Consider the following 22,967-nt stretch of genomic DNA (forward strand, 5'->3'; position numbering starts at 1 on the left):
CGCAGCTTCTCTTCTCCAGTTCTCAGGATCTGCTCTTGTTAAAGACGTGTTGACTTGTTAGAGTCTGAGATTGGGGATCACAAACCCTTGGTCCTTCTGCTGTTTCTGTTTGCAGCTCACTCCTCTCACAGCCTCAATATCCCACGTTTCTCCTTGTGGCATCTCCTCGCCAGCCTGGGGACCTTGTCCTGCTGTGTGCTTAACTGTTGCAGGCTTGGAGCAGGAGGACTTTGTTCCTTGTTTATGTTGGAGCAAAAGGTGGAGATTTTTGTGTGTGCTTTTATCTCCTTGCCTGTCTCACAGTTGTGCAGAACTCAGTTTTTGCTGCCCCCAGTCAGGTGAGCTTTGCTCTGCTCAATGGGTGATGTCTTCAGCCATAGCTCGTCCTGGAACTCGAAGGTGGTTTTTGGAGGTGCCTGGTGCCCAGGGTTTCAGGTCTTCCTCAGTGGTGAAAACATTCCACTGCCACCTCTAGAGCGTGCTCCAGGCAGGTCAGCAGGCACAAGGATGTTCCTGCTGGTGGGAGGAGATGGTCTGTTGGGACAACCAGAGGAGTTTCAGCTCCATACTGGCCTCGACCCCTGTTTTATCCAGTCCAATTTATTTGCTTTAGTGAGGTTGGCCTTTGAGTAGCTTCTCTGCAGCCTTGCTCAGAAGAGGAACAACGCTGGGCAGGACATGTCCAGAGTGGAGACACCTGATGGCCTTCCCGTGGTGGCTGTGGGGCTGTTGCACCTCGAGAGCTGGTGCCAGGAAAGCAGCGGGTGTTGTTAGAGCTGTGTCATGGGAAAGGGGGTTTGTGGGACATGTCAAGGTGTTCCCTGGTCCTGAGCTGTGTCACCAAGCAAGTGCAGGACATTACTTGTGCCAGCCCAGGTTAACCCAAGCCCTGTGTTTGCATTTAACAAGGAGGTGGTGTGTGAAAAGCTGATGCCTCGAGCTTTCTGCTGCGTGTTCAGGTTCATTGCAGCTGGTACTCCTCATATCTGATTCATGCTCATTTAAAGCAGACCAGCTTTGTTCCAAGACTGAGAAGTCTCTTTTCCATCACTAGGAAGAAGATCTCCTACACGATGTTTGCAGGGAAGTAGTGGAGAAGTGGTCTGAATCTCAGATTGTTGATGCCACAGAGAAAAAAGCAGGTAGTGTCGCTGCTCGGTGTGCCCTTCTTTGTGGTGTGAGTGCTTTGCAGGGCCTTGCCACGATGAGAACTGTGTGCTCGTCCTGCCAGGAGCTCAGAGCAGCACTGCTGATGTGTGTCCTTTGCTTCTCATTGCCATTGCTGCTTATTTACTGTTCTGACTCGAAATATGAAATGAGTTGTTTCACGTGTGGCTGTCCCTGGCGTTCTGCTGCTCTTTTGGGTTCAAAAGCTCTTTTTTTCTTTTTTCCTGTAGCATTTTTTCTGTTTCCCTTCACCAAACACCCAGGGCTTTGCCTCTGCTCAGTGCTCACTGCAGCCATGGCAGCACTCTGCTGGGAGATGCAGTTGTGATGGTGTATAAAGCCTCTGCTGCTTCAGTCTGTGCCAGTTTGGAGAGCTGGTGGCTTTATCCAAGTGCACCCGTGGAGAGCTGGGCTGTCCCCTCTGCTGCTGCTCCCCCCCAGAACACATCAGGATATGTACTTACTCTCCATATTCTCCTCTTTCACAGTGTTCTCCTAAAACCGTCCTTTTTTCCCCATAAATACTTGTGGGGGATGCTCTGTGAGGCTGCTGTTGCTGTACTAATGCTGCTCCTTTCCCAGTCACATCTGTAGTCCCACTGTTTCTCTGTGCCCTCCCTGAATCCATCCCTCGACTTCAGCTGTTGGCTCAGGAGTGAAGACTTGTTCTTGTTCACCATGGGAGGCTTGTTCCGGTCAGTGGGCAGAGCTCTGGAGTACAATAAAGTCATATGCTGGAGGATTTAGCTGGTTTAAGCACACTGCATGGATCAGTTAGTGACCTTCCAACTGCCCGTGACCGTGTCACATCCCTTCTGGCTAAATCCTGCTTTTTGTTTGCTTTGCATTTTTTGGTTGGTTCTGGTGGCAAACAGAATATTGTCACTGACTGATGTCCTTCTAGAAGAGTTCTCCCAGTGAGCCTTTATCATAGAATCAGAGAATCAACCCTTGTTCCTTGGGAGCAGAGACCAACCCCCTCCTGTCTCCATCCTCCTGTCAGGCAGTTGCAGAGAGCGATCAGGTCCCCCCTGAGCCTTCTCTTCTCCACACTAAACCCCCCAGGTCCCTCAGCCCTTCCCCATCACACTTGTGCTCCAGGCCCTGCTCCAGCCTCATGAAGCCTGTGTTTCCATAGCACTTTTCTTGTCTGAACCTCAGTGTTTCACCACTCTCGCTCAACTCCTCTGTATAGACAAGGCAGCTGAACCACATGCAGCAGTCTGTCCTTGGCCTGACCTTGCCTTTGCCTGGGGACAGGGACAAGTTACACTGTTCTGTGCATTCAGTAAAATAAATCCCTCTTTTGGGGACAAGTGATTGGAATTGCAGGAGCTGCTGCTGGGTGACTCCTGCTCATGCTGTCAGTTACCCACAGGGCTGGTTTTTCACTTGTCACTGGAAGAAGGCAGCCGTGTGTATCTAGCTTGTTAGAAGTGCAAGGATTTAATTATTTCACTGTGGTTCTGTGAAAGGATAAATCCCCAGTGGAGTCAATATCTATTTGGAATAACAGAATCCTGAGGAGAAGTTATTAACAAGCTAAACACTTGAGTGATAGAAGATAAATCAGCTGTTTGTTTCCCTGGGTAGGTAGAAAAGAAAGAGGATTCATAAACTCGTATAATCCCAGCCTGGTTTGGGATGAAGGGACCTTAAAGCTCCTCCAGTTCCAACCCCTGCCACAGGCAGGGACACCTTCCACTAGAGCAGGTTGCTCCAAGCCCCAGTGTCCAACCTGGCCTTGAACACTGCCAGGGATGGGGCAGCCACAGCTTCTCTGGGCAACAAAGAAGTTGCTTCAGGTCACATCAGTCACATTGCGGTTTCGGGATTTCTATTTGATGTGGGTTTAATAAACATCTTTATCTGCTTTCAACCAGACAAGAATGTGATTTGGAGCAAAATGGATTTTCATTAGCAAGAGTCCTGCTGATTGCAAAGTTTCATTGTGAAACTTCCCTTGCTCCAGAAAAAGCAGTGTCCGAGCAGCACAGACCAGGGAATTCCTCGTCAGGAGCACCACATCCCTGCGCCAGCCGCCCTGCTGGCCTCAGCCATCCCCACGGTGGCTTCAGGAGCTCAAATCCAAGATGAAATTCCCCACTAGTGACTGTGTGAGAAGGCTCGTGGGAGGAGGGTGGGGGATATTTTGGGGTGGGATTTCTCCCTTTAGCTCAGTGCATCTGTCCCCAGCCACAGACGGGGGACAGCCCGTGACAGTGGGACGGTGCCTTTTGGGGCCGGCAGCTGTAGGCAGCAGCTCACGTGGTGCATCCTGCCAGGTCTGATGCTCTGACTCCTCTCCTTGCCAGATGAGATCCAAGCCATCGCCAGCATGATGGAGAAGCAGGCCAAGATTGTGGTGAAGCCAAAAGAGGTCTCCCAGGAGGAGAAGCAAAGGAAAGCTGCCCTCCTGGCCCAGTATGCCAACGTGACGGACGAGGAGGAATATCCTTTTCCTGAGCCAGTTGAGACTTGGTGCTTTGAAGGATAATGGTTGTTAGAGATCTCCTAAAGGAACACAGTGTCCTTATTGGGAAAATTGGGGAAACTTTTCAATCTTCCTTTTCCACGATAAAATAACTTCCATGGAGAAAAGCATGGAAGCTCCTCATTTGAGGAATGCCATGAGCAGATGCTCCTTTGAGGATGTTTGTCTGAGTAAGGTTCCCCCAGTCCAGGTTTGTTGCAGAAGAGGGGGGAATCACCTCCTGGTAACTCTGTACATGGCAGTTAATGAATTGAATTAATCTATTGCTTTGTAATGAGAAATCTGCTGAAAAAGTGTTTTTCAGAGAGAGTGAAGTGGGAGAGTTTAAAGTTCACTCTTTGTAATGCTGAAGAACAAGTTCTTTGAGGAGCAAAGTTGAATAGGAAACGGGAAGGAATGGTACCTGGTGCTCGAGCAGCAGGAGGGGGCTGAGCATGTGGGGTCTGTGAGTGTTCAGCTGCTTCCTCGTGGCTTGGCAGAATGGTTATTTGTCGTGTGTGGAGTCAGGTGTGACTGTCCAGAGTCACAAGGCCATTACTGGTGTCCATATTTCCTTAATTCTCTCACTGGTGAGGATGAACAGGATGGATCGATTGCGACGGCAGTGAATATTGGGTCGGAAAAATGTATCCTTTGAGTTCTTGGTGACCCAGGCTTTCTGGAAGGAAGGCAGCTTCCATGGTGAGTTTCCCATCTTTACCTATCCCTGTTGATCCTCCCCATTGCTTTAGGGCCACCTTCTAAGTTTGGTGATTATTTTTCTTCTCATGTAGCCTGACCTTGCTCATGATGAGAGTTGGAGGTTCACATGTGCCCTGCGCACAGCGGAGAGTGGTCCTGTCAGTCTCTTTTTCTCTCCTCTCTTCCTTCCTTCCCTCCCTCTTTGAAGCTTCACAGAACATGTTTACAAGTAAGAGTAATTCTCCCATGAACATGAGCTTGATGTTAGCTGGTGTCCAGAGAGGGAAATCACATTGGGAATTATTAAAAGTACAACAGAAGCAAAACTACTGTGACACTAGTAAGGCTGTGGTGAACAAGGGTCAAGTATTCCATGTTTTCCTCAACACAGTAATTTGGGATGTTCCTTGAGCTCACTAGCTGGCAGGTTTAAGATAGAAGCAGGTTTTATCACATCATTAAAAAGGGAAATCTAAATTATTCTTGGCCCTCCATGACTTGTGGTTAGGAGGAAGAGACAGCGGAGGAGGCACCCACTTGCTCTTTCTAATGTTCTTCCCAAAGCATATGCCGCTCCTTGCTGTGGGGTGGACATGAGACTCTGATGATCCTTAGTGTGAGCTGCCCCATTCCCACATCTGCAGCCGTTCCTGTGGCAGGGAGGGGAGGATGGGCAGAGCCACCAGCCCCCATCCCATCCTGGTGGGGAGCTGCTGGGACGTCTTGTCCCTGCTGGCTCCCTGCCCCTGTCCCACCCGCTGTAACCAGTGTCTGCAGATACATCCACACACGTGTGGACATGTAAAACCACACGTGTCACAGACACAGCTGTAGTGAACCCCCTGGAGGAAGCTGTACCCTGTGTTACTTTTCTTCCTCTTAGGTTTGTAGAGGTTTTGCAACTCTTTTTACATACTGCTCTTAAGAACCTGTAGCAACTTGAGTTTTCTAGGGACAAATCCTTTCCTAGGCAGCATGCATTGACTCTGTGTGACTTTCCTATTTGGAAAAAGAACAGGTTGGATGGGGCTTGGAGCAACCTGCTCTAGTGGAAGGTGTCCCTGCCCATGGCAGGCGGTTGGAACTGGATGAGCTTTAAGGTCCCTTCCAACCCAAACCAGCGTGGGATGAAAAATAAGCAGATCCCTTTTTCCTTCTCCATTCCTCATTCCCAAATTCCTTACCTGTTTGGTGAGGAAGCCAGAAGGTGAGGGGGGGAGGTAGAATAAACCACCTCATGTGCTAAAGCTTTGTCTAGTTTAGAGCCCCAAACTAGGGCTGCGGCGCAGAAGCTGCGCGGCTTCAGCCAGAGCCTCGTCTGCCCTTAACACAACCCCAGCGCTGTTCCGAAACACCAACGTAGAGGATGTGGTGAATGCCAGGAAGCTGGAACGGGAGCTGCTGCGGGATGAGTTCCAGAAGAAAAAAGAGCAAGATAAAGTCCAGCGAGAGAAGGATAAGCTGGCCAAGCAGGAGCGGAAGGAAAAGGAGAAGAAAAGGACACAGAAAGGCGAGCGGAAGCGGTAGCTGCGGTTCTCCAGTCGGACTCTCGAGGGGATAAGAATACTTATGAATATGGTGTGTGTTTAAAAAGCAGCAGAAATTCTGGACACATGGCTGGCGAGTGGCTCTTTGGAAGCATTTGGGTGTTTTTTTTCCCTTTTTTTTAGTTAGCAGAAGAGAAATTTCAAGCACCTCTTAAACTTGAAGTGTGCCATGTGCTTGTGGTGTCAGTGTCCCAGTCAGTTCTTGTGGCCAGTGTCTGTACCAAAGAAAGGTGAAGTGATTATCTCCATGGTTTTAAATTGGTTGGTTTGTCCTCACCACTTCAAGCAAAGCAAAACACGATGTAGGAGAGGGCTTCCAAGCTGCGTCCTCCTGCCAGCCTTGGTTTGCAGCAAGAGTTAGGATTTGAGAAGAGAGCAGAGCCCCTTTCTGATGTGTAATCAAGGATCTGCTGCTACAGGGCGAATGTGAGTTTATTTACAGTAGCCTTGAAAAATGTATTTGCAAATACATGTATTTCTGCTGCCAAGAACAGCGCTAGGTCTTTGTTGTGCCTGTGCTGAGAGAGCAGGGTTGGAGCTCACCCCGGTGCGGGCAAGTGCTGTTCTGCAGCGAAAGAAAGGGAATGAGATGAAATCCAGGCGAGTTGCAGCTATGGGATGGCATCACCCACAGGTTCTTCGTCAGGTAAAGGCCGTGGTGCAGTGGTAGCAAATTGGTCAGTTCCTTGTGCTACTTTAAGACTTGATGCCAGTAGCTGGATAAATGGTGCTCCTGGATACTGCCATTGCGGGGTGAGTGGTTGAGTGTGGCGCGGTGCTGAGCGGCTGCGCTGGGTTTACAAGCTGGTGGCTTTTGCCAGGCACAGTTACAGTCAGGGCTGAACACTGCTTTCGCCCCAAAAGGGCTTGTTACCTGTTGTTTCCAGCCTTTTCCATGCTGGTGTCATCTGCCTCTGGAAAGGAGAACACTAATTGCTGTAACTGAGTGTTGAAGGAGCTGCCGTGTTCTCGGGGCGCGGGAGGAACCGGCATGCCCGGAGCTTCCTGCTCTGGGTGCCCTGTGCTCCTGGCCATCCCTGTCCCCATTGCCTGCTTTCAGAACCAGCCTGCCTCAAGGGCCGTGCCTCCCGTTTAACTCGCTGCTGCAAGTGTATCTAACTGCTTTATCTTTGGACTTGAATAATAAAACTGGTTGGCCAAGAACTGGGTTCCTCTGTCTGAGAGAATGTTGTGGTTGTTGGTGGTGTGGTTTGAGGCTCCCCTCTGGCCTGTCCTGTGTCTTCACTGTCCTTTACCCAGCAGCAGCATTGCCACAGTGGTGCTTCTGGAGTCACACTATTTCTCAAGGCTGCTGGAGTCCTCTGGTTGTAAAGGTCCAGAGGAAAGAGCTGCCTTCGCCCAAGAAGGCAAGAACTGTCCCCTCTGCCCACTGCAGAGCTCGGGAGCCAAGCAAAAACAAACAGCTCTGGTGTGTGTGTCAAAAGGTGTACAGGTGATAAGGTCTGTATCAGGAAAGGTGCAGTCACAAGTGCACTGTGGCAGCTCTCACAAACCCCTCTGGTCCCACTCCCACCTTCTACCCACAGACAAGTGCGGGTTGGTAGTGGTTTGTTGCGTCTGGCTCCCTGAGACTGCATGTCACTGGTCAGACGGACAGGGAAAGCAATGAGGGAAGGTCCCAGCCCCACAGTGTCCAGCCACATCCTTGGGCAGAGGAGCACCACAACCATCCAGCAGCACCCACCACACAGCTCCACCAGCTTCTGCTGCTGGAAACCCAGGAGTGTGCTGCAGTCTTGTGCAAACACCAAAGCATGTGAACTGGCTGCACCTGAAGAGTCTTGGCTGGCCCTGGCCCCTGGCAGCCAAGGGCAGGCAGCAGCTCTGCCATGGAGCCTGTGGTTTTCACTGCTGACTCAGTGCCTCAGGAGAGCTGAAGGCTGATGCTCAGAACATTAAGGAGCGTGCCACTGGCAGCAACACCAAGAAAGGTATAAAGCAGGAACGCCCCAGACAGGCTCCTTGGATTTCTAGTACAGACACTGAAATCACTGCATCAGCTTCCCCTGGCAATACAGAGCTTGTAACTAGCGAGATTACTTGCAGGGAAAACCCACCACTTTGGCTTCCCTGCACTGATACAATTCCCCCCTGGTTTGTCTGATGTTACAATCACTTCTCTCTACCCTAGAATAATTTCAGCATCACTATTGCTTTATACCTCCTGACGCACTTCAGTAATTCACTGAAAATGACAGTCCCTGTTAATGGCTCAAGTTCTAGGAGCTGAGGCTGTGAAGACAATCACAGAACAAATGCTCTCCAACCAAAGCTAATTTATTTCTTACCAGATAGACTGAACAGCGTTCAACATCAACATATCCTAAAGTGAACGGAACCAAGCTTCATGCAGTGATGTGTGGCAGGAAGGTGGGCTTTGCTCTCTGGCCCCGGTAAGCTCGCTCTGGCAGTGCTTTTGGTCATCCAGTGATCAAAAGTGACTGGTTCCTGCTGCATCCCCGTTTGGTTTCTTTCTCCCAACATCTTGTGACAATTTATGTGGTGCAATCGCACGTTCTTGCGTATCAGGATTTCCAGAAGTAAGAAGAACAGAGACATGTAAAATATCAGGGTGTCTAGGCAAGGACAGCTGAATAAATTTAATCCACACATTGTAAGTGTGATGCTACAAGTGTTAAAACCCCATCTATCTCCTGAGCCACATAATACCAGCATTTTGCAGTGGTGAATAAGTTACTTGTGTTCTGTACAGGTTAAGATATGCAAATGAACAAGTACTTGGAACTGTCAAAAACACAGAGGTCAGTTAAGAAGTCTAAAATACGAAACCAAATTTCAAACCAAACTAGTGAAAAGAGTAACTTTGCGAAAACCTACATCTCAGAACGTTGTGATGCCTCCTCCAATTTTCAAGTGAAGGTATTAAAAACAGTGCTCGTTATTTCAGCTGCTGCACAGCTTTTCAAAGGATAATCCTGTGTGCATGTTGTCTTTTGATTATGTTTAAATACTTTAAAACAAGAGATTCTTTTGTTTATTCCCCGAATGCATGCCCAAATGATTTGAACACGTTTAGTAAATTGCATGGTTTCACAACAGCAATTTTGTCATACCAGCAATTTAGTAGAACCTGGTGCCCTCTCGTTTCACCAACTTAGATCTAAAATCTCAAATTCATAAATATTTATACTTTAAATATTTAATTTTACATGAACGTGGGGTATTCTTTGCATTTTTGTCCTCCTGTTTCTAGGTTTTAGTTCAATAAGGAAACCATTTTTATATCACAATCTCAACCGAGACTGACCACACACCTACAGTCTTTAAGAATCATTAGTTTAAAACCTATTTCGTAAAGCAGAACTAAAAGAAGTTATCAGAAGAGTTGTATGCCAGGGGTCACCTGCAGAAGTTAAAGAATACCTTGGCTGTTAATTAAGAAGTCTTATTAGTTTTTAAGTTAACATTCACCAGTTTGGCGCTGCAATATTCTGATGATGTCATGTGAACGGTTTGAAGTTGAACCCGAGAGCCCTTTAAAGCAAATTCAACATCTCATCAAGATACAGCTTTAAATATGAATATTAGTTCAAAACTTTACAAATAATTAAAAAGAGTGAGTGTAGCATCTCTCATACATACACCCTGTGGAGTGTATTTCTGGGTACAGTATTCCTTAGTGCTTGCTCCCGTCAGCCCTCTGACTCAGGACGCTGCCACCATCCGGGCTTTCACAGGCTTTCTCTTCAGGCTGATCCAGCCCCCAAAGTGCTTTCTCCCCATCCGGTTTTCCAGCTGCAGATTTGGGTAAGGTCATCTGGAGCGCACACCACAGAGCCGTACGGACCTTACGGGTTGCCATGCTCATCTCTTTAATTGCCAAAGCCAGAGCAAACACATCTGCAAGGAGCAAAAGGCAGCTGAATCTTTCTTTTACACAGGTCAGCAGCAAGCCCTGTTTGGGTTTGATTCACCCTGGCACTGCTCAAGAGAGTAAAACTTTAGGCTCTTTTTAGTGTCTGGTTTTGCCTGTCTCTTTATAAGGTTCTAAAAGTTGAATCTGAGAAAGCAGTGATTTTTGTGCCCTCGTACAAGGAGGTTACAGAATTTAGGTACTCACTTTGTTGCCTACTCTTCAGTAGCACCTAAAGCCTCAGGGTCAGCTCTGGCTTTTAAAGTGTTCCATGTACTGCACGACTGCAGTTTCATTTTACTGCAAAAACCTGGCACCTACCTTCAACCCCTGGTCTTGGATTCACCGTTCCAGGTGAAAGCAGGGCCCTCCTAGGAGTATTCCTCAGAAAAGGACAGAGTTTGAAGGCCTACCCTTATTCCCTCACCATCCCTCTTCAGCAGCTCATCCCGCTCTCACTCCCTGGGCTGGCTTCAGCAAAACCCATTCTGAGACACCCTCCTTCCTTCTGCACAGAGTGACCACTGCTAAAGCAGCTGGGAGGAGTGGTACAGAAAACTGATTCAGATAACTGTGAAGAATCACCATGGAAGGCCTCTTCTCCATACAAGCATCAGCCATCCAAAGCATTTCAGAAGGTAGTGTTTGGAAGGGTAACTCCAGAGAAATAAAGGACAGAATACACAGTGGGAAGATGTGATTAATCAGGTCCTGTATTTTCAAAATTCCAATTTCCACCCCAAGTTTATGGAATGAGGAACTGACCACAGGAATGGTGTCATCTGGACTGCCTAGAGGAAGCTAAGAAACAAGTGACCCTCCCATAAATGTGCCTGTTAAAGCTGTAAGATGTGGTTGGCATTCAGGTCACTACCAGGGAAGAAGGGAAAATCCCACAATGATAAAGAAGAATTGTTTTCAAGTCTTTGGCTGAATACAGTGCCTGAGAATTACAGACATTAAAAGGGTCTTTTCTCCCCTCAGAAAATGACCTGAAACATCTGCATCCTTCTGAAAGATCCTGAAAACTAATCTATTTACTAACCAAGTCAAATCATCTTCTATTAAGGTAAAGAACATTCTGATTATTGTATTCTTGTGTATCCACCCACCGTATGGTTTGTATTTTATGCTCATCTACGACAGAACATGCTTGAAGAGGAAATGCATTTGTAATGCAAAGCCAGCTTGGTCTCACTGCACAGATTCAGGATGGAGCTACCAAGGAAGTTCAACACATAAATAAAGGCAGAGTGAGAGAGCTACAAACAGGAACATGAAGGACAGGGAAAAGAAAGGGGCAATAGCTTAATATCATAATAGCTTTGAGCATCCTGGTCTAGTGGAAGGTGTCCCTGCCCGTGGCAGAGGGTTGGAACTGGATGAGCTTTAAGGTCCCTCCCAACCCAACCCGTTCTGTGATTCTATGATCATCCCCAATCCCAAACTGCATTACAAAGAAAACCCCACTACCTTCTCACCCCTTGCTGATTTATTAGTTGAATAAATGCACTCCAAATTGATTTAACCCACTTATCAATCACTACACCCCAGTTTTAGCATCCTCTCAAAACCATCATCTAAACCCCATCAAGCTCTAGACACTGAAAAATAAATCACAAGTTTATCAAATAACCCTCACACTGATTTTCTTATACACTTGCAGTATGTGTAGAATTTTTCAGCTACCTTATAAAAGTATGTAAGCATAGTTATACCTCTGTCATCCTGGCATCTGGGAGCTCCTTTCCTCTGTCGACTGGAAGCATTTACAATTTCATCTTTTCTACGTGACTGCACTACATAAATTACCTCCAGATGTTTATCAAGAGCAGTGGAAATGTTAGCATGAAGGGGAGAACTGCGAAGGCGCTCCATTTTTCCCAGTAAAGTCACAACCTAATGAACATTTTTACATGTTACAGGAGTTCAAACTATACTCATCTAGACTTCAAGAAAATTAACTGGGATTAGAAAGACCAGATTAATGATAACCATTATTTTCTTTTGAGAACAGTTCATAAAGTTAAGAGCTGAAGAGGTTTTAAATTCTTACCTAGGGTTTCTTCTTCTCCAAACCTGAAGCTGTAGAATACCTGGGTGTGCACAGCACAACAGCAAAGCTAAAACACCCCAGTATCAGGACATGCAGCTTACTAGTTAATAATAGATATATACAACTTTGAGGCAAACATATGACAGAAGGTGGTTTGATGACAATGTGCTCTCCTCTGACTCAAGACCACTGTGATCCGCCCTTCTCTCAGCACTGCTGCAGTTATCTGGGTGAAACCCAACCCCACAAAGGGCAGCCAGTGTTTCCTGGGGTGATCTCCTTGTGCTGTGCCAGTCGTTTGGATTTGCTAAAGCTGCTGTGGAACCACATGTGTTGGCTGACTTTCAGAACGGATACCCACCACTGAAGGAGCTCTTTTAAAGAGTATCAAGTACAAGCATTCAGAAATGCTTCAGTTTTGTTTAATCAATTCAAAGCCTGCATTGGTTTTGTCTTGTTTATCTTACAACAGTAACATTACTATATATTTCCCATTGATAAGCCATTCCTAAATGATGATTCACAGACCACTGAGGAACCTGGTTGCTTGTCTGCAGAGGTAAAACTAAAAATCCAAAATAGTAATGTTCCTTGGGCAACGGTCATCCACAGGTTAAAAAGAAGCAGCAGAGGGTCTGGGAGCACAGTGCAAAGCAAAGTTCGTGTGTTTCCTTGCAAGGGAACGACAGTAGGATTCTCTAGGAAAAGGACTGGCATGGAAGTGTGAAAACCTAAAAAAGGGTGGCTAGAAAGGTGTTTGGAGCAGAACAATTTCCCAATGTGCCCCAGGTATCCTCAGAACAGTCACTTGGATAGGAAGCTAAAGCAGGTAAGACTGTTTGAAAACCCCTACATTTGCTCCTGAAGAAAAAGCCAGATTTTAAGGAATGGCATAGCAGGATTACACAAGCAAGTGAAGCAAAGTAAGATGAACCTGACAGTCATTTCCCAGCCATTTCACATCCATAGCCACAAAAGAACTTACATTCTGGTTTTCAAGTACCTCAACCTCATCCAGTGGGATCCACAGCTGACACTTAAATGCCTACATTCTTTATACTAAGCCTGGGAGAAGTGCCAGGCAGCTAAAAGCAAAACCTACAGCAATCAACAAAGCTCAAATGCTTGCTTTCCCATCCTCTCAGGTTTCCTAGAAGTTCATCCTGCACTCCAAAGAGACCCTTCCTTCCACTCACAACTCAGAGGAATTAACTAAACCTGCCCTTCCCTTTTGGCTGTCATGGGGCTTGCCAAGTAATTCAGATCCTTCACTGGGAAAAGCATCAAGCCACCAGTGATGCTGAGGCTGACTGCTGGAGGCTCCCAGCCACAGTCACTGGAGTCTGGAAGTGAGCATGCACCATGGACTGACATTTCAGGCCTTGCTCTGTTGACTCTATTCACAAAGCTGTATTTGGAGCAGGAACTATATAATGTGTTCCCCAGCCCACACATACCCTCACTACTAGAAATAAGCTCTTGATTTCCTCTCTCTGGCAAAAGTCATTATCAGCTAAGAACAGAAGAGCTTTGACAGGACAAGCTCAGCATATCCCAGTGTGGGACATTCTCCAGTTACAATGGAGCTGTGGATTTACATCTTCCCAGACACAAGAGGGATGAGATACAGTCTGTAGAGCGGAGATCCTGGTTTAAAGTTTGTTCTTTGACTGTTAGAGTGGTTTTAATAGCTACTGATGACAGAGTGAAGGAAGCTACTGTCACCTCTCCATCAGCTAGGCTTTGTTCTGGAAGTGAAAGCAACCACAGGTAGAAGTCTCAAATGAGAAAACAAAGTAAGTGCATAGCCACCAAGAGGGTTTAATTAGATGCTCCACACTATGAAGATTCAGCCAGCTCAACTTCCACTTGAACCTCTGCAGCAGTTTCTCTTTGGCTGTCACTAAGCTTTTTGCTGTTAGAATCCAGGTTCAACAGCCTCTCTATGCTTTTGAGCATCCTTAAAACTACTTTTCAGTTGCTATCTAACAATGGTTTGAGGTTCTATGCCCTGAAGTTTGGTTCCTCAAATGGCTAGATATGATTAAGTCCTTTTTCAGATGCAGTTTTAAAGTACTAGGACAAGGACAGGCAAGCTGTCTGAAAGTGGAAACTTCATAACACTGCTCTTTTGGGGTTCATAAAGCAGTAGTTTAAAGACTGTACACTAAGCCTAGCAGCAAGTCTTTCACCATACTCTCTACTCGGCTGTATGACAAAAGCCTGGCAATTGCACAGGCAGCAAGCAGGCATGGCTCCTCAGTGTACTTCACCTCCGTGAGGCTGGCAGGGAAGATGGTCCTTCCCAGTGCTGCTTGGGAGCAGCTGAGCTCAGCAGTACCAAGCTTCCAGAATCACCATTCCTCAGAACATCAGCTGCTGCCTTGAATCCCACATCCCCTCACAGGGGCAAGCTCCAGTGCTGCGCTTTCAGCCCACATGTCTCCTCCTTCTGCAGCACGAGCATCCTGGCTCTGGCTTCTCAGCCTCAGAAGAGGCAGATCAGACCCTTGCTGTTCTGCTGGCAGCTCAGCTCCTGCTTACTTCCTCCCTTCTGCCTCCCTTGCAGGCTGCTGCCTCACAAAGCAGCATGATGCTGCACACTGGCACCATCTGTTTGGCCACAGAGCTACAGGCACCTTCAAAGCCACTGGCCATGCTTGCCCTATAGGTTATGGCTGTTTGGCTTGAGCAGCAAACTAGTAATGTAGAAATTCAGGCTGAAGCTGCATCAAATAACCATTCAGCATTAAAAAAATACAAGACTCTCAAACAAATACATATATATCAAAATCTTATAAACATTAATTAAACCTGCTTTTCCCATCACAAATACTTCCTCTAATACAGCACCTACAAATCTAGGGTGACCTTTTCTCTGCTCAGCTGCTCAAAACAGAAGAGCTTAAAATGCACATCTTAGAGCTGTGCAAGCAGTTTGGTTAGCTGAGTGGATTGTGGCATCCCATGCATGCACCTCTACTAGAAGCTGCATCCTCCTGGCATGTAGGGCTGTAAACATGAGCTGCAGCCACTCCACGGGTTCCCTGGTAACAGCAGCAGTGAACCTGGAGCTGCAGGAATTCTAGCAGGGACTGCTGAAATACTATTCCCTGCACAGCATTTAAGAAGAAAGCTATTTTGGGAAAAGCTGCTCTGATCATCTCACATATCTTATCCTGTACTTAAAGTTCTGTCTGATCAGTTCAATAGATGTTTTTAGTTTGAATCCTACAACTCACTCTGGCTTGTTCACGAAGCTGATCCACAATTAAGCGATCAACTCTTGAAGGGTTTGATGTCAGCTTTGGAATCGGAATGTTGTTAGCACTGGAAATCTTTTTCCCTTGGAAATTCTTAGCAAGAGCTGATTCAGTCTGCAGGAAAACAAAAGAATAAGTCCCTAAGAATGTAAGCTGTAATTGTGCTTTTTTACAGAACCAAGAAAAAAATATCAGATAGACAATTTCGCCCCTTAGAGGTTGGATTTCTTGTTCTTTTTAGTAGCTAAGGAGGATTCAGACATTTGGGATTTAACCATTTGGTAAGACAATCACCTATTTTAAGTGAACAACTGCTTTATTGAAAGCAGTTCAACTAAAGTAATGATGCCCACAGAAGGTGTTTCAGAAGTGCTATGTCTTCTCCCACTCTGTACAGCCTGTACTAAATAAATGAAGGCAAGTCAGAATAACAAGGCAAAAAAAGATGGAGCACACAGATGTGGATCTCATCCACAAAATTAAAAGCAAATTGTTTAAGTCAGCAATTAAGCTGATTTTGGTACAGATTAGTCAAGCCACAGAAAGCTTGTTCTATTAAAATGAAATCATATTTTATCTAGCCACCAGAAAATTACTTTGAATCCTGACTGCCAGATTTCAGATCTTAGTCTCTCTCACCCCATCGCTCTGTGGCTCTGGAAGACCTGGAGCAACACACAGCTGGCTGCATCGAGTTGAAATTTGCACCTCTTAGACTGTTTTGAGGTGGTCCACATAAATCTGTTGCCTAATTGTCCCCACCACATGCCCCTGCCACACATGTGGCAACTCTTTCTTTTGCACTTTTCCACCCAAGCCTAGACCCAGGTTCTCCTCCTCAAGTCAAACTCTCCCTGACCCCTATAATCAACAACCAGCCTTTGGCAGGAAACACTCTGGCAGCTCCCCTCCTGTGTTACAGCCCCTCACAATTATGGGTTTTTTTTTGGTGGACCAGCACAACAGAGCTTCCTCAGAGCAGTCCTCAGCCAAATGCCCGACCCCAGTATTTGCAGGTGCCTTTGCTCTGGCTTCCCTCAGCTCCAGATGGCACTGAAACTCAAACTGAGCTGAACTGGAGACATTCGGTCAAGCTTTTACATGCAACAAGGGTAACCTGAAGCACTTCCCCTGATGACCAAGAAGGGCAATTGCTTTAAGCAGGGCTTCATACAAAGCTACCTGAAACTTTAAGTCAAGTGTTTTAGTATTACCCTTTCTTCAGCCTCAGTTTCTGGGGGAAAAAAAAAAGCTCCTTCAAACACATCTTAGGTTTAAAACTTCAGGGAAACAGGAGGTGAGAACTCCTCATATAAAGTACTAAAAAGCTAAGGTCTAAGAAATTTAGTTAATTCTTGAAAGGATTAAAGTCTAATCCAATTCAAAATATAACTACTGGATTTGCTTTCGAAGTTTCTAGTATTCCAGTATTTATTGTGTTACAAAAAAGGTGTAACATGGCTTTGTTATTCACACACCCCCCAACTCTGAGACTGAAAAAGTGTCTTAATTCCTGCTTTAAGTGCAACATTCAATACATTAGTTATGCTCCCAACCAGGCTACAGACCTTCAAAACTTCTCTTTTCAGTCCCAAATATACAGGGAAACAAAGTCTTTAGATTTTGAAGTCCCATTAAACATTTCAACTCGTGAGAATTACCCGTGATCTAACTGGACTGAGCTGGATGAGATCAACATCAAACATGTGATATGGCATATTAATTCTTATTTTTTACCTTCTTTCTTTCTTTCTCCAAAGCTCTCCACTGCTCATAACATTCTTCCAGTCTAACATTAAGCTCGCTGGCAGGCCCACTACGGCTTTTAACTTGCTTCTGAAATTCAAGTGCTGGCAGAAACCCAGAAAAAGGGCTCTCACCATACACCTTATCATTAAAATAAGGGTAGAAACGTTTTAAATCATCACGGGAGAACAAGTCAGGAGACTCCATCAGAGGGAGAATGGAACGGCGGAAGATGCAACCTGATCTCAAGGGGAAAGCACCTGAGCCCAGCTGCTGATTCCGTCTGAAGTCACCCATCATGCAATTGCTGGAAAAGCTTGGAGCCTGCAGGCATATCAGGGGATTGATGGTCTTACTGTCCTCACTCCCCTGCCTGAGATGGAACTGAGCCTGAGACTCCATGAAATCTTGGTACGTGTTCTGCAACAGCCCATCTGCACGTTTCTGTCCTTCCAGATCATAACACTCACTCGGTGACTTCAACTGCAAACGGTGTTTGTTCATGTTTTCAATGATCCCAAACTGCTGAGCTGCGTAATTGTCACAGAATTCATTTGGCTGCTTGAATTTCTTTTCACTCAAATACTCAATGAGATTCTCTTCTCCACTCCTAACCAGTGCCTCCATGCAAGCAGCAGACCTAGCTTGTTCTGCAGTGTTATAATCAAAATCAAGACTTGAAAAAAAGGAAGGATTATCTTGAAAGTAATTGTGAAATAAATTACTATTTAAAGGGAAATTTGAAGATGGCAACGGTAAAAAATCATTAGAATGACTGGAACGTTTTGGAAAAGCAGGTAAATGGTTATTGGGTTTCAGCAAAGGATTCTGAAATGGGGCAGAAGCAGCTGTTTTTGTTGGAATGGTCATCCAAGGTGGCCTTACAGTGGTCCCTGCTGAAGGGTTTCCTGCATGTGGTAACAATGGAAGTGATTTACAGTATTCAGAATTCTGAAGATCAGACTTGGAAAACTGCTGCTTTTCCACACCATTTGCACAGTCACTGTTCCCTGGACAAGCTGTCAAAGATTTTAGTCCATATTCAAATTTTTGCCCCAAATCAGTGCAGAATGAAGCTTCATTTGCAAATCGCTTTTCTGGTAGAAGTCCTACAGCCTTGGGAAAGGTAAAGTTTTGCTGATCTAAAATGGTATCTTCTGGGTTTTTCTGAGTTCCCGATTTAACTTGAAATAACTTACTATAGGGTTCTGTGTCCAGAGGTGGTGCCTCAGTGGTGCCATTTACTAACTTTTTATTTTCTTGGAAGCTACAACTGGTGCTCTTGTTAGGCTTTGCTTTACTAGCATGAGAATATTCAGGGTACCTACTATAATCTGTGTTTTCATTATATCTGTGAAACCCTGGAAGAAACACTTCCACCCGCTTTTGGTGCAACAGCGTGTCTGCTCCTTTGGGACATGCCTTCTCCCTTCCGTAAGAATAAGCATCAGCTCCTGAGTCTTTGATTACTTCTGAATACACAGCTGGGGGCATAAAGGTGTTTTTTATGTACGGATAGTTCTGATATAAGGGTGTTGTCTTCGTGCTCTCGTTAGTCTGCACGTTGCAACAGCTGGCATGATTGCTCCTGGGAGGGTACAGACACTGCTCCTCAGGGTCCAGGCTGGGAAACCCGTGGTAACATTCATCTGCTTTTTGCTGCGACAAGAGGGTACCACTTTGCAAGTACTGTTTTTCAGCAGCAGGTATGGATTCATTACTATAAAAACCCTGTTGTGAGGCAGCTCCAACAACTGGTCTTTTAGTTTCTGGCAACAAGTCATGGTGGTCCACGATTCTGGTTATGTTTGTGGACCATATTGACTTCAAGTTGGGAGGGCAACTCCTTGGAAAACAAGAAATACATGGTTAGAGTCTTATGTGTGGTGGTCCTCTTCCATTCCCAACTGCAGAAAAAGGCTTAAGAACCCAATTCTAACTGGGTTCTAAATACTAATACAACCTAAATACTAACACAACCTAAATACTAACACAACTAAATACAACCTAAATACTTCCTCTCAATTCAAAGATGTCTTACTCCAGCTTCTATCCACTACTGTCATCTTCACAGTTATCCTTAACTATACGAGAAAAAGGATTCTGTCTTGTCTAAACCCATCTATACAACTTAAGAGCTATGTATAATGCCTTTCAGCTGCGAGTGATGTGTACCCACCAAATTACAGCAAATCCTGTCAAGAGATTTATTATCTGTCACCACCAAAATACTCCTGGTTAAGCAACAAGATAATTGTACTTCCCAAACTACCCACAACCTCTCAAAGCTGCATCCAAGCAGCCCAGACAAAATGCTTCTCTTTATCAACTTCCTGCTCCAGTCTCGCCTGTGGTTTATGCTGCCTTACACTGCTTCCTGCAGGTACATCAAGAATAAGCACCTCGGCACATTTCCTTTCCTTCCACTGATTATCATCGTTAACACAGAACAATCAATCACTGTCCAGGAAAACTGTATACAGCCTAAGGAAAAAAGGCAATTGTGCCTGGAAGTCACTGCCAAACCTGGCAGGACTGAAAACAGAAATCCAACTGTAACTGTCTGAAGCAAAGGGACTTGTAAAGCTCTCTCTTGATCAAGACTGCCTCTCTCTGTTTTCCCTCACTCCAGCTACAGAACTCAGCACATGTACAGAAACCATGAGGACTGTCTGGGAGGACAGAAAGGAAGAGAGGCACCTGGCTTGGGAACCTTAAGAACTGGGTTCCCTTTCTTACCTCTTACAGCTAGAGTACTCAGATTCAAGCAAAAGAATCTTCCAAGTATCTTGGGGATGCTGGAGCTGAATCCTTCTGTGTCAGGTAATTGTGACTACCTAATAGTTTCTCCTGGTGTTAGAATGCAGGCATAATAAACCTGACATTTAGGTATGCAAATATTGCTTAGGTAGCACTAACATCAAGAAACATTCATTTTGCATGCACGGAATTCTTCTCTCCTGCCAGTTCAGGGAAGTGTCAAAGAGTATGATTTTGTGTTTTGTGTATTCCTTCTGTGAACTGAAATGAATTAAGAAAGAAACCTAAAGTCTGAATTCAATCTTGATCTAAAGAAAAATTAAAATAAGTAGGCCAAGGCATATATTCAGGAGATTTATTTGAATACAGCATTTCCACAATGCTTATGAAGGACTTACTTACTTAAAACGTGTCAATTAAAAAGTTCTGTAAATACCAGAAAGCCAGAAGTTACCATGTAATTTGAGTACCTAGAGAAAAGCTTTCAAGTATCCCAAGAGAAATATTAGATTAGGAGCAAGGAAGAGAAACCTTGAAGAACACGAAGACTTGCCAGCAGCATATGCAAAGATGACTAAGAGAACACAGACTGAGATCAGTGAGGGTAGCTTTTAGGAAGGAGAATGCCAACAGCGCTTGCGTGGCAACACACTCACCCCTCAGCAGAATATGGCTGTGATTTCTCTTGTTCATCCAAGATGTTAGACACAAGGCCATATAAATCTGCTTCACTGCCATAATCATTCCTTTCAGGCTGAATCCTGAAAACAAATTGCATTAAAACCATGATTTCAGTGAAAATATCCAGCTACTCCATCAAAACACACATTCTCACTGTCAAAGATGACTACCTGGACTTCACATTACTCTGAGCAGCAGCAGACTGCTCAGTATCATCTCCATATGTAGACCACGGTACATAGGAAAGGGAAGAGTCCACAGGCGCGGAGTACTCTGATGTGGAAAGGGAAGAACTGTAGGTCTGGGGTAGCTCTACATTTTCTTCATTCTGCATTTTATAGACAATAAAAGTGTGGATTTTAATATGAAACACATCAACTCATCATTTCATCATTCTACGTGGAGCTCACTCTCTGAGTAACCAGAGCACGAGAAGCAAGCAAGCCACGTAATGTGACATAAGGCTGCAGGTAACTTCTGCTGGTGCCTGCTGCCCAGCACATACACAAACAGGAGTGAGAATTCCTTGCAGCAGTTTCTAGCAGATGACCACTGACAGGAGTCAGGAGACTTCCCCCTCCTCCCAGTCATTACGGAAAACCCACAGCCACTACTTTCCTAGAGGAAAGGTCTTCTGCACAGTTTAAGAGAAAAGGAGCTTGTTTGGTTTAAGTATGACATGCCTTCTCTGCTCTTCAGTGAGAAAACAAAAATCATGGTGTTTTCACAGGGTTAGATGTTAAGAGATACAAAATACAGTATTTATGGAGCAAAGCATTCTAGCAGCTACAGGAAGCAATGCACAAGAGCAGGTTTTATTCCCAGTACTGCTATAGGCAGGTGTCTCAACTTCACGGCTCAGCTCCCCTGTCTGTAAGATAATTCTGCATGCAAAAAATGATGTTGGACTAAAGGACGTGGAAGGACAAAGCCCCACAAGTCTTGGGCAGAGTAAGTAATGCATGTTCTTGAAGGTACTGGGAACAGGTTTGCATTTATGTCTTTTATGTTGGTGAAAGTTTATGGCTGTGAAAGACAAAAATGAAAAGAGAGCTCTGATATACCCAGCTGTCATGGCATTTTGTACTGGTCAGACTAAGAAGCCCTGCTCAGCAGGCTGCTCTATAGAGACGTCTTGCGTGTGGTATGCTACAGAAGTATCTGCTGCAATACCAGAACTTCTTCCCAGTTTTCCAAGAAAAAGTCATTTGCTCCTCACTTTGTCTACAATTGTTCATGCTGACGGAAGAACAAAGAACACAGTGAATACTAGTGTACTGAACACCACACATTGCTTCATCTGTGACTGTATTAAAAAACTCACTGTCCTTTCTTATGAACATTAGGATGATGGAGATTTATTATGTATAAATCAAACATAGTGATTTAAGTTCACCAGTATAAGCAGCTGCATTAGAAATGGTTTTCTGACCATTTTGTTTACAAGCAACCCAAACTCCTACACAGATATAAAAGGATTCATTTATAATCAATGGAACCTGTGAGTTGTAGCAACCATAGAGCAAGGAAGAGTCACTACTGAACACATCAGTCAGCCTCCCGCCAGCTTTGGCACTACTCCAGCAGCGACTGCCACCTCTGAATGCAGCTTTAGGCTATAGAAGACAAGAAAAAACAGTGGTAGAAGGACATAATTATGCACAGACCTGAGAGCTGTAGGTTTTATACCAACAGGAACTTCTTTAAACACTTTATCTGTGGATTCTGCTCCACCTGAGCTTTCAAGGAATGATTCTACATACTGATATGTTCATCCTTAAAATAACCCAGAAAACCACAGAAATTCACCTGGTGTTTGGAGACAGGAGGTGCAGGTTAGAAGGAAACCTGCCCTCTGTCTGCACCTGAGCTGTTCACACTGTTCAGGTGCTGGGAGGTTCCTGAACCACCTCAGAGGAGCAGAATTACCATCCTTTCACCAGCAACAGCAGAAGAGCCATTCTGTGCATGGCTGGACACCTCTTGTCCTTTCATCACTGTGCCTCTTCCACCCTGGACGTGCATTTTCAGACTTCAGGAGCTAGAGTTTTGCTGTACCACACATACCGGGAGCTACGGGGGGAATCTGTCCCATTCTGCAGCTATGGGAGAAACAACTTCCACCTAAGAACCACCCCTCTCCCCATCGCCAACCTGCAAGAGTTCAGAAGCAGCTGGCCACTGGGCACAAGGAATGAACAGAAAACAGAAGCTGGGTGTCTTTTCTTCCCTTCTTCAGAAGGTGACGTGCATGAGGAAAATGTAAAGCTAAAATAAACATGACTTGCTAAAAAATCCTTTAGCTTGCAAATTAAAAAGTGAAGTTACTTGTATGATAGTTTAAACATAGCTGCTCTTTGGGAATGCTTACGAATAAGCACTTGTTCCTAAAAGGATGTTCTTGTGCCACGGTTTCTCCGTGGTCTCAAGGAACGAGGGCACGCACAGGCACAGTGGTCTGGATTCATGACACCCCCAAACCCTTCGCACTCCTTTCTTCCTCATGGAATTCTTTCAGGCCACTGGGAATCGCATTCCCGACCCTTCCCAGCTACGTCATAGCACCCCTCACCACAGGCAGGCCCGGGCCGCCCCACAGAGCAGGGCATCACGGCGCTGAGCCCAGTCGCGGCGGCAGACACACGGCGAAGGAGCAGCCTCCCTCAGCCCCGGCGCG

General features: G+C 45.5%; 2 protein-coding genes across 2 annotated transcripts; one reads left to right on the forward strand and one right to left on the reverse strand.

Moving 5' to 3' along the window:
- Positions 1-303: 303 nt before the first annotated feature.
- CCDC43 (coiled-coil domain containing 43) lies at positions 304-5,869 on the forward strand (the record flags this gene model as incomplete). The annotated part of the gene is made up of 5 exons (XM_010010109.1): positions 304-338; positions 1,055-1,142; positions 3,483-3,618; positions 4,229-4,287; positions 5,682-5,869. Coding segments are annotated over 5 exons (506 nt in total), but the record flags the coding sequence as incomplete, so codon positions are not given.
- Positions 5,870-9,547: 3,678 nt separating this feature from the next.
- Positions 9,548-21,906, reverse strand: LOC104401364 (chromosome unknown open reading frame, human C17orf104; the record flags this gene model as incomplete). Its single annotated transcript, XM_010010110.1, has 7 exons — positions 9,548-9,771; positions 11,503-11,683; positions 15,083-15,217; positions 16,841-18,695; positions 20,266-20,370; positions 20,461-20,618; positions 21,790-21,906. Coding segments are annotated over 7 exons (2,775 nt in total), but the record flags the coding sequence as incomplete, so codon positions are not given.
- Positions 21,907-22,967: the final 1,061 nt, after the last annotated feature.

Source organism: Nestor notabilis, unplaced genomic scaffold (genome assembly GCF_000696875.1).
Source record: "Nestor notabilis isolate BGI_N333 unplaced genomic scaffold, ASM69687v1 scaffold25822, whole genome shotgun sequence".
Taxonomy (NCBI): Eukaryota; Metazoa; Chordata; class Aves; order Psittaciformes; family Psittacidae; genus Nestor; species Nestor notabilis.